Source organism: Ursus americanus, chromosome 27, assembly GCF_024610735.1.
Source record: "Ursus americanus isolate L20-20 chromosome 27, mUrsAme1.1.p, whole genome shotgun sequence".
Classification (NCBI taxonomy): domain Eukaryota; kingdom Metazoa; phylum Chordata; class Mammalia; order Carnivora; family Ursidae; genus Ursus; species Ursus americanus.
In genome coordinates, this window is record NC_142153.1 from 16,491,866 (window position 1) to 16,504,211 (window position 12,346).

Genomic DNA, 12,346 nt, shown 5'->3' on the forward strand with positions numbered 1-12,346 from the left:
ATATAAGAAATTTACCTATAATGGCAGCTTGAGAATGAAACTGAGTAGGAATGCAGGAATTACTGAATATAAATCTATTCCTAGTCAGTTCTGCTGTACAGCTACTACCAGAAGGAAAGCTCTTCAAGGAAGAGCTACCCTATTTATTTTCTTCTGCAGCTGCCAGCCTGACCCTGGAAAGGAGAAAGAGAAGAAACATAGAAGAAAGGAGGGAGAACAGAATAGTAATAAAAATAATTTTTAACTAATGTTGGTAGTCTATGAAATTTGAGGATTAAGTAAAGCAACAGAATCTCAATGTGGGTTACAACTATTTGTATATTACTAATACGATGAACTATAATATTAACTGTTGATTTTGTATTACAAAAATCAAGAACAATATTTTGCTCAGTAAAATTATTGAATTACATTTTAGGAATTTTACATTTGATCTTAGACTACAACAATGGTCACAGAAAATATACTTAACCGTCATTTCATATTTAAATAGAAAAGATGGAAATATGTGAATTTAAAATGCTGTTCATTTCCAAATTAGCAGAGTCAGTGATTATTGTGGGGTTTCTTTTCTTCCAATGATGTGTGTACACACACACTGTAAGGATAAGTTTTCCAAGTAATCTGTCAGAAGCAGTAACATCACCATCAAGTCATAATAGCAGTAGGAGTCTAGTAAATATCTCACTACCCCTACACTACCTCATGGTTTAAATGTTCTAAAACAGGGGCGCCTGGGTGGCTCAGTCGTTAAGCGTCTGCCTTCGGCTCAGGGCATGATCCTAGCATTCTGGGATCGAGCCCCACATCAGGCTCCTCTGCTGGGAGCCTGCTTCTTCCTCTCCCACTCCCCCTGCTTGTGTTCCCTCTCTCGCTGGCTGTCTCTCTCTCTGTCAAATAAGTAAATAAAATCTTTAATAAATAAATAGATAAATAAATATTCTAAAAATAAAAACAATACAATTCTAAATTAAGCAATTAAAAAAGTATCAATTATTCTGTAAAAACTTAAATGGAACTAGTACAATGACTGATTTTCTTTATAGTTTTTTATGCTAAGTCTTTGACATTTTAAATAGATACATAAGTTAAGAAAGTCAACAAATCAAACCACCTTAAAAAATGTGTATGTTTAAAAAACAAAAACAAAGACCCTATACCAATTCTTTTAAGAAAAAATAAAAAATAATTACCAGATTTCAGTATATTAAAAACCTTAGTTATAGCAAATATTTCATGGTAACTAGTTTTTTAACTCCATTTTAAACCTATTCTTACCTCTGTCATTAGCCATTGTTTCTGCTTAAGTCCTATATCTAAATGTTGTGTTTCATCCAAAATTTCTTCTAAAGTGAGAGGATGTGTATCTCCTCGCTGATGCCGTGTCTATTGAGGGAAGAAGTTGTTATTAGGAGACAGTTTTAAAATGCTAGATGCATTAAGTAATAAGTATATAAGCAAGTATTAAGTAACAGATACAAGCAAGTGAATCTTTCAGGAATGTAGAACATGTATTATTTGAGGCAATACAATTATAGTGATGAAGAGAATGGATGAAGAGAATCAGAACCAAGTTCAAACTCGTAGCTCTATAAAATCAAATGATAAACAGAGAAAAAATATCTTCAACTCATATCACAAACAGCTAATCTTCCTAATAAATTTTTTTCTAAGACTTTATTTGAGAGAGAGAGCGAGCAAGCACAAGAAGGGGGAGCGGCAGGCACAGGGAGAAGCAGACACCCAACTGAGCAAAGAGCCCCTATGTGGGGCTCGATCCCAGGACTCTGGGATCATGACCTGAGCTGAAGGCAGGAGCTTAACCAACTGAGCCACTCAGACGCCCCTCTTCCTAATATTTTAACAGCCCCAAAAACCTAAGAGGAAAATGACCTAAAGACAGGAACACATAAGGAACACTGGGTGGCTCAGTCAGTTAAGCTTCCAACTCTTGATTGCAGTTCAGGTCATGGTCTCAAGGTCTTGAGATCAAGCCCCACATCAGTCTCCGCACTCAGCAGGAGTCTGCCTGAGATTCTCTCTCCCTCTCTGCCCCTCCCCCCTGCTCACGCACTCTCTAAAATGAATAAATCTTTAAAAAAAAAAAAATCACAGAGGGGCGCCTCAGTGGCACTGTCAATTTAAGTGTTCAACTCTTGCTTTCGGCTCAAGTCATGATCTCATGGGTCGTGGGATCAGCCCCATGTGGGGCTCTGTGCTCAGTAGGGAGTCTGCTTGAAGATCCTCCACCTCTGCCCCTCTCCCTGCTCATGCACTCTTCAAAATACTCTTTTTTAAAAAATGAAAAATGGACCTCTGTTGAGTAATTATACAAAGTAAATTTTATCAAAATTTTAATATACATGAGTTTTTCTAATCAACTGTGTGCTAATAATAATTGTGATAGTACTTAGAACTTTAGAGTCACAAGAAAAAAAAAAAAAAAAGAAAAATGTTTAAGATTTTATTTATTTGACAGAGAGAGAGACAGCCAGCAAGAGAGGGAGCACAAGCAGGGGGAGTGGGAGAGGAAGAAACAGGCTTCCCGTTGAGCAGGGAGCCCAATGCGGGGCTCAATCCCAGGACCCCCGGATCACGCCCTGAGCCAAAGGTAGACACTTAACGACTGCGACACTCAGGTGCCCCAAGAAAAACATTTCTAACATATATATATTAATGTGGCAAAAATGTCTGATAGATGATGATTAAAATATTTTCAAGCATGGGGTGCCTGGGTGGTTCAGTCGGTTAAGTGGCTGCCTTTGGCTCAGGTCATGATCTCAGGGTCCTGATCTTCCTCTGCCCTCCCACACTGTTTGTGCTCTCTCTCTCTCAAATAAATAAAATATTTAAAAACATATTTTCAGGCATAAAAGTACATAACATTAGGCTAAAATGCAGTGGAAGTAACAGAACAGACTTACAAACTCAAAAGGAAAATAATTAAAATTTCCAATCATGTTTTTTATAATTTTTTTTAATATTTATTTGTTCTAGAGAGTGCGCACACACGTGGGGGGGGGGGTCTAAAGCAGACTCTGCACTGAGCACAGAGCCCAATGTGGAGCTCGATCTCACACCCTTGAGATCACGACCTGAGCCAATGCCAAGAGTCAGTCACCCAACCGCCTGTGCCACCCAGAAGCAGTTTTTATATTTTTAATAAATAATGGGATTTAGATCCCCTTAGATAAATGCAAAAGAGGTATTTTGTTGAAATATTACAATATGCCAGAAATTCCATCCTTTGTCACTATCTCAACTCTTGCTGAAAAACTGTCAAATTTAAATATGTGCAAAGTGATACACAATTTCTCAAAACTGTTCCAGGAAATAATTGAGCACAAATTGAAGATCACAGGCCTAAAGAAAGTTCTGAAAGTAAGGATCATCTAGATTAGTGAAGACTGAATTAACAGAGTAGCAAAAACATGGCATTTGGGAGCGCCTGGGTGGCTCAGTCATTAAGCATCTGCCTTCGGCTCAGGTCATGATCCCAGGGTCCTGGGATCGAGCCCCGCATTGGGCTCCCTGCTCAACGGGAAGCCTGCTTCTCCGTCTCCCACTCCCCCTGCTTGTGTTCCTTCTCTCGCTGCCTCTTTCTCTGTCAAATAAATAAAATCTTTAAAAAAAAACAAGCCAAAACAAACAAGCAAACATGACATTTGAATGTCAATCTTCTTCAAGAGACTAACAGCCATGAAGGCAAACTTTTTTCTGGGCAGTCCCACCAACAGTGCTATAACTAGCATATAGTAGGGTTTAATAATTGCTTACCATATGAGGGAATGGGTGGATGGATGAATGAACAGGGAATATGTGTCAAAGTGTATTACTTGATAATGGGAAATTATAAACTAACAGATTTCTACTACAAATCAAATACAAACTAAAGATTTGAGAAACAGCCAGACACTAAGCCTCTTATATTACAAAAGCCCTAACATAAAAACTTGATTTACATTTTAAGCAGTATGTAGCTGAAATCTGAAATAACAAATACAGCACTTTGACTTTTTTCAAGAGATACAACTAGTAACTAAACAGGAATGAGTTTGGCAGAAGGGGGCAAATCTGAAATTATTTAGCCATTTAGCTATAAATGAAATTTCACTTTAATAAGTTAGGATTCAGAGTCTTCAGTAAAGCCAAATGCCATATCATCAAAATTTCAAAACTTACTTCAAAAAATAATATATCTTCCATCAAATCTTAAATTCTAAGTCTTTTGTGAGTCAATGTTTTCCTAAGACCTTCAGTAATTCTCTAGTTTTCTCCTCCAAAGATGCAAAAAAAACTATCACCACCATATGCCTCAACTCTGTAGTTTTTACTTTTCACATCAGCAGAAGTAACAACCTGCAAATCACTCACCTCTTCCCACTAGTTTTGCCAGCAAGTATTGAGTCATTAAGAAGTTACTGTACCTACTGCCTGGGCATAATTTATAAGTAAAATGGTGGGCTTAAATTGTATACTTGAATTAATGGAAATTAAATATACTTAAGTGACTCACTGCAGTGCTAATTTGATATAATGTAAAAGGCTTGAAGCATTACGTATTTTTTTAGTTTTATTGAGATGTAATAGGGATACAACAGACTGCACATACTGAAACATACGATTTGATAAACTGTGATCTGTATATACAAATTTATTTCTGAAACTCCAACTCTTTTCCTCTGCCAAAAAGTTAAACAGGATGGGCGCCTGGGTGGCTCAGTGGGTTAAGCGTCTGCCTTTGGCTCGGGTCGTGATTCCAGGGTCCTGGGATCAAGTCCCGCAACAGGCTCCCTGCTCTGCACGCAGGGAGCCTGCTTCTCTCTCTGCCTCTGCCCGTCTCTCATGAATACATAAATAAAATCTTAAAAAAAAAAAAAAAAAAAAAAAAGCTAAATCGGATGTGTGTTATTTAAGAAAAGTACTTACCTTCATGTAATTCACAATCTTAGCAAGAACGCCAAACTTATATCCAGAGCTTCCTGACAGAGCTTTCAAGTTAAATGATCCATTGCTATGATCTGGAAATGAGGTTCAAAAAACAATTATAACATTGTCATATTAGATCTGATTATGACTTTAAGGCAGCTAAGATGATTTTTAACTCTAGTAAAATACTAAGTCTACCCTGTAAAATTTTGGTGAAACTTCAAGTCTTTGAGTATATAATAAACTTATCAATTTTCCCACCAAAGATAGGAACAAAGTATAAATAATTCAAAAGCATTAAAATACATTTCTTCTGGGGGCGCCTGGGTGGCTCAGCCAGTGAAGCATCTGACTTGATCTCAGGGTTGTGAGTTCAAGCCCCACATTGGGCAGGAGCCTACTTAAAAAAAAAAGTAAAATACATTTCTTCTGTAAGTACCTTTGTCTCACTGTTCCCTTAATTATGATTAGATTTATCCCCAAGATTAGAAGCATGGCTTTTTAAGCAAGAGGACAATACAAGTCTCAAACTGATCCATAGAGCTTTTCTAACAGACTTAAAACCATGAGAAAGGAGTCAATTACTTCCAAGAGATAAAAAGTTCCATTTATCACCTATTACATCAATTTCTGCCTCTCAACTTAAAACAAATGGGAATAGGAGTTAATAAAAGAAATGATACCATAACTAGTTAAACTTTAGAGATTAATTAGGGAAAAAAATTATTTTAAAAAAGGAAAAAATTCATAGGCACTGCCACTGCATAAACATGGCTGCTTAAAAAAGGATGACAGTTCGAAACAAGGAGAAATCTGTATAGAAGACAATTTGTTTCAGAACTTGTATCATTTTGTTACATTTTATAGGCAGAAATCCTAATGCTATCATGAATCACAAGTGCATTCCATTAGTCATAAGGAGGAACAGTTAAAAAAAAAAAAAAATTCATAAATACTAGAAAAACATTCCAGAAGTACACATTCTATTAACAAATCATCAACTCAGATATATTAAGTTCCCCTGTGGCTGCTGATCCACAATGGAAGAGGTTAAAAATAAAAGGTGGGGAGGTTATCTCTGGCACTAGCTTGATAATAATAATTGAAACAAAAGAATGCATTAGAACAATGCAAGTCAAATGTAACAACTGTCAGAGATCCAAAAGAATAGCTTTCAGATGGCAACATAATACTTCTTCCAGATTAGTTTATGAAAAGACTACTAAATATGCTTTTTGGTTTTTGTTTCTGTTTTGTTGTTTTGAGACTAAAATGAGACTTGAGGGGTGCCTGGGTGGCTCAGTTATTAAGTATCTGCCTTCAGCTCGGTAGTGATCCCACAGTCCTGGGATCGAGCTCAGCGGGGGCCTGCTTCTCCCTCTCCCACTTCCCTTGCTTGTGTTCCCTCTCTCGCTGTGTCTCTTTCTGTCAAATAAATGGATAAAATCTTTAAAAAACAATTACAGAAAAAATAAAATGAGACTTGATAGGCAGTTTTCCTTTAAGAATCAGTTATAATTTTGACAGCAACCTAATCGGCACATTACAGTCTACTATGTTTCCAAAAGTAATCTCATGGATACCTTACAGGTATGCTTTCACATTATTTCAATTATGAAACACTACCTGTGGTTCATTTTCCCAAGGTGTTCAGCACACTTTAACAATAAAAGTAACATTTACTGAATGCTTATTATTTGCCATGTGCCATGCTAAATATTTTCTCATTTATTCCCTCTGAAAAACCCTATTTAAGAGGTAACATTGTCCCCTTTAAAACATAAGAAAAGTGAGAGTACTAAGTAGAAGAATACAGATTCAAATTCAGTTGTGAACACTGATACGGCCTTGTATAAGAATCATTAACTAGGGGCACCTGGGTGGCTCAGACAGTTAAGCGTCTGCCTTTCGGCTCAGGTCATGATCCCAGGGTCCTGGGTTCGAGCCCCACATCAGGCTCCCTGCTCAGCAGAGAGCCTGCTTCTCCTTCCCCCTCTGCCTGCCGCTCCCCCGCCTGTGCTCTGTCAAATAAATAAAATCTTTTTTAAAAAGAATCATACACTAGTCTTTAGTACAGACTATTCCATCTGAAATTGGCTATTATTTTGTCGGAGTATAAAAATTCATAAATGCAGATATAATGTTTTCTTGTTTAACTTTAGTAAAATATTAAATTTATCCTATATGCCTATATAAACAACTAACTGGGAACATTATGAAAAGCAGATGACACTATGTTAAGGATAGGCACTATATAAACACTCAATCATGAACTACATGCAGTTTTATCTATCATGGAGTCTTGAGCATTTAGCTCAATGCCAGGCAGAGTAAACACTAAGTAAGTATTAGCTGAATGAACAAAGATAGTAACAGTATTTCTATGTACCCCTTTATGGTCCAAAAACTAATATGCTAGTTTATCTATAATTTTAAAAAATAGTGTGGTGGCACCTGGGTGGCTCAGTCAGTTGAGTGTCCGACTCTTGATTTTGGCTCAGGTCATGATCTCAGGGTCATGGGATCAAGACCTGCATTGGGCTCTGCTCTCAGTGCAGAGTCTGCTTGAGATTCTTTCCCCCTCCCTCTCCCTACTCCCTCTGCCCCTCCACCCACTCGCACTCTCTCTCCCTTTAATAAATACAATCTTTTTTTAAAAAATGTAAACTATAAAGTCTGCACAGCAAGCATTTACCCAGTCTGCTGCTGCTGTAATAGCCACTCCATAATTTTTTTTTTAAAGATTTTATTTATTTGACAGAGAGATAGCCAGCAAGAGAGGGAACACAAGCAGGGGGAGTGGGAGAGGATGAAGCAGGCTCCCAGCAGAGGAGCCTGATGTGGGGCTCGATCCCAGAATGCTGGGATCACGCCCTGAGGCGAAGGCAGACGCTTAACAACTGAGCCACCCAGGCGCGCCCCTCCCGCTCCATAATTTAAAACCTTGATTGTTATGCTTGGACCACACACAACTCTAAATAATAATCCATAAATAAAAATATTCTATCTTCAAACATTCAGTTGAGGATTCTTTTTCCATTTTTTAAAAAAATTTTTGAGGGGCACCTGAGTGGCACAGTCAGTTGAGTGCTGATTCTTGGTTTGGGCTCAGATTATGATCTCGGGGTCAGGGATCGAGCCCTGCCTCAGGCTCCATGTGGAGTCTACCTGACATCATCTCTCCCTCCATTCCTCCCACTCGTGCTCTAAAATAAATTTTGAAAGAAATTTTAAAAAATTTTCTTTTGAGTACAGTTGACACACAATGTTACACTAGTTTCAGGTGTACGACATAGTCATTCAACTTCTCTATACATTATGCTATCTCACAAGTGTAGCTGCTATCTATCACCACACAACACTATTACAATACCATTAACTATATTCTCTATGCTGTACCTTTGATTCCTTTGTTACCATTTAAATGTCACAGATTGCTTTTTAAAGTCAGTGGTATACCTACCAAAACTAACCCTCTCCCAACTAGTAGAGCTGAAAACCTTTCTTCTCCCTTAGAATTTCTCCTAAATCAAACCACCACATGGAAATAATCACTACCAGAGGACAAGATTTACATATAACACAAGTATGGAAAGAAAATATCATCTGTGAGATTTTATGCCCACTTCCTAGAGGAAATATCAAGCTGGTAAACCTGGGCTGTTTGTTTCCTAGGTTACTACATCTCTCGACATTACCTTTTAGCCCTAGCAGGGAAATACTCACTGAAGGATCTGAAATTTTATGGTTAAACACTAAGGAATCATCAGTTTGTTACTAACTCAAATTCCTTTGCAGAAATTTAGCTTAAGGACAAAAAAATAAGGCAAGAAAAAGAGGTGACAGTTGATATCCTAGACAGCTCTATTCAAGTTTATGAATGATTTACACTTAAGGGTGGCAGGACTTAATGCAAATGAACGAAGAGGAAACTGTCAGCTGCATTGTGGTTCAACCAATAGAAGCACAGCTCCATCTTGGATGTGCACTGGACTGCATTACAAACAGACGATACCATCGCTTCAACAGCAGCCTTCAGACAAGAGGTAGGTTTATACGATCTCTTTCATTTAGTAATACATGTCCTTATAATGTAATATAAAAATATTTTACCATAAAAAGCAGAAAGCTTTGTTCCTACGAAAGACCAAAAAAAAAAACAATGTATTCATTTCACTGCTTGGTAGGATTTTATTATGAAAATGTGAAGACTGCCTTGTGCTATTTGATAAGCACCCTTACCATCTGTGCCTTATGGAAAATTCATGAGATTTTCTATGAACCTGATCTATATCCAGACCTTAGAGTAAACCATAAGCATTTAATATTAAGTGGTTATTTGCTAATTTATTTTTTTCCGAGCTATTTCATTTCAGCAGTTTGGACTGCCTTAACAAAGGATTTTTCTTAAAGAAAAATCTAGACTAAAAGCAAATCCTGGACTAAAGCTTTCTGATTATATGTGCAAATTATATTGGCTGGTAAAAAGCAGTTACTTACAGGAAAGTTTGTTATATTTTAACAAATGAGAAAATAGTTCAAAACTGTTTGACTTTGAGTATAGATGCAGAGAATGCCAAGAAATTGTAACAACTGTGATTTTTACATAAAAATAAGACCATAAAGGTATCATTAAATAGGCTGCATTATACTATAGCCAAAGAGGTTATCAGTAGAGCTTCAGACTTTCCTAACATTTTAACTAAAATAATTCCTTATGGTTAAATTTTAAAATCTATATTACTATAATATACAAGCCATTCTATTATTAAATGATAACCCTCTTTAATAGCCTTTCATTTTTCATATGCCACAAAATATTCATAACCATATTTCAATATGTTAAAATTATTCAACTGATTCCTCAAAAAAAAAAAAAAAGAGAGCGAGTCTTTTTGATAAACTACATTTTAAAATAAAAATATGTTTTAAGAAGAACTGGTTAAAGGAGGAAGATATGGTACCTTTCAAGGTAGGTAATAAGATCACTTTCATGGCTCAGAGTAACTATTCATGTCTACTAAAAATTAGTATCAACTACTGTCCAAATTTCTAATTTTATAATAGTCGAGCATGAAAATATCATTTAGTAGATGCCGAAGTTCCAGGATATTACCCACACATACTGACCTAAAGATCCAACTTCTGACTTTTTCTTTGCTGATAAATCTATTTAAATTGTAAAAGACTATTTTTGTAATTTTTATTCCTTCTATTTCTTATTCAGCATTCAGCCAGCATAAGCAAAGCATCCTTCACAAAGCCTAAAGGTTGCTGTAAGAGGATACTAGATCTCCCCAGGTTCAGAACAATGGGGTTAATTACCTAGAAAATATTCCTGCTTGCTGTACAAAGTATGGGAGCCAAAAAAAGGCTCAGATAAATAAAAACAACCTTGTCAAATAAAACAGTTAACTTGTTACTGAAATTTCAGGTAAACTGTAAACAGAAAAAGCCCTACCACCCCCATTATTAGCACTATAATCAGCCTACATCTTACTGGTGATATATTTATAGTTAGCACAGATGCAGGTTTATTGCTCTTTCACCAAACTGACTAGACACATGGCCTATCTCAGAGAGTTCCAGGGCTGGGTGAGCTTCTCTATATTTAAAGGCCAATATGATTAACTGATCATGTTTCAAAGTGATATGTTTAAAGACACTAGAGAGTTCAACTCAAGGGCTTTCACCATAATTAGAGCAAAAGCATAATCTTATTCTGATCTGACAATTCAAGGTTCCAGAACAGTGTGAAATCCTAGCCCCATAAGCCCTTCTGAAATGGGAGGAAAAATAAGTGAAGAGAATATATCAAAAATAAACTAAAAAAAAATTTATATATATATATATATTTTTTATATATATATATATATATATATAGTATTTACTTTAACACTCCCCATCTCTGTAACGAAATTTTAAAGGGATGGGGATTCAAAAAAGTAATTTTTTTTTAACCATTTAGTCTTTTTTTTCATAAAGCATGTTTATAGCAGCTATTTGATACAAATTTACATTTTAATTTCAAAAACAGTCTTAGAATATGAGAAAATTCTAGTATCATCTTTCTGCATGTCTAATTATGTCTACTCCATTAAAGTAAGTTTGAGATTTTACCCTAAATTTAGCACAAAAAATTGCTAGAGCTCTACTGTACTTAAAAAGAATAAACCACATTAAATTTAAGGTACAAAATGACTCCATATATCACGGTTTACTTTTTTCAGATATGCCCAGAAGCTAACTAACGAGTGAATGTTTTGAATTGCTCATCAGTTATCAATACACTCACATAAGAGGCAACCTGTCATCATTTACAACATAAACTGTCATCATTTGCGACATGTGTATACTCTTCCTTAAACTGCTTAGACACTTCTAATCAAAATGACAGTGTTTACTGATTCTAGTTTTTTTAGAATCCAGAAAACTCAAAAAATGTATTAAATAGATATATAACACAATGTAACACAATAGATACATAAAACCGAAGGCAAGAAATACTTTTAAAATATATTAGTTTGGGTTTTAGGTAGGTACTATATTCAAATGGTTCAAAAACTAAATATAACGAGATACACCTTGAGCAATCGCACACAGATCCCTGTTTCCCAGCTCTACTCTCCAACCAACCACACAAGAAATCATTGTCATTAATTTCTTATATAACTCCTTCCAAAACTTTTGTGCAGATACAAGCAAATAAAAATGCATATTATTTCCCCCTTTCCTATACATACTGTCCTGCATCTTGGTCTTTTCACTTTACAGATCCTGAAAATATTTCTCACCACACAGTTACCTCATCCACACACAATAATCAACTGTACGGATATATTGATTTAAACAAGAATAGTTCATTGATGGGTACAAGTTAACTTCAAATAACTGAATTTAGTTTGTGTCTGTCTGCCTGCCCCACCTTCTCCCTTCCCGTCCCTCCCTCCATTTAGGGGGAGCAGGCACGAGAGGGCTTGAAAAAATTTTAAACAGTTCACTTGTACCTCAAAAATAAACAGAATATTGGGACACTTAGGTGGCTCGGTGGGTTGAACATCTACTCCTGGTTTCAGCTCAGGTGGTGGTGATCTCAGGGTCATGGGATTGAGCCCAGAGTTGGCTCCATGGTCAGCAGGGAGTCTGCTTGGGATTCTCCCCCACTCCCTCTGTACCTCCCGTACCTGATGCTCATTCACACGCAGGTGCTCCTTCTCTCTCTTAAATAAATCTTCTTTAAAAAATAGACTATAAAGTTAAAATTTTAAGCAATTCACTTGTACCTCAAAAATAAACAGATTATAAAGTTCCTTTATACCAACTTTCCAGTAATTCTAAAATTTCATTTTGTAATAGAAACTTACATTATTAGTCTTTACAATTTCTCCTCAGTTTTATTTTTTTAAGTTTTTTTTTT

General features: G+C 36.2%; 1 protein-coding gene across 1 annotated transcript in view; it reads right to left on the reverse strand.

Annotated features, from left to right (window-relative positions):
• The window catches only part of GTF2E2 (general transcription factor IIE subunit 2), a 57,792-nt gene that overhangs the window by 29,190 nt on the left and 16,256 nt on the right, over window positions 1–12,346 (reverse strand). Inside the window, exons 3-4 of the mRNA XM_045779249.2 lie at window positions 4,930–5,021; window positions 1,279–1,386 (exon numbers count right to left, since the gene is read on the reverse strand). Of these exons, the coding sequence (XP_045635205.1) occupies window positions 1,279–1,386; window positions 4,930–5,021 (200 nt within the window). The remainder of the gene's footprint in view (window positions 1–1,278; window positions 1,387–4,929; window positions 5,022–12,346) is intronic.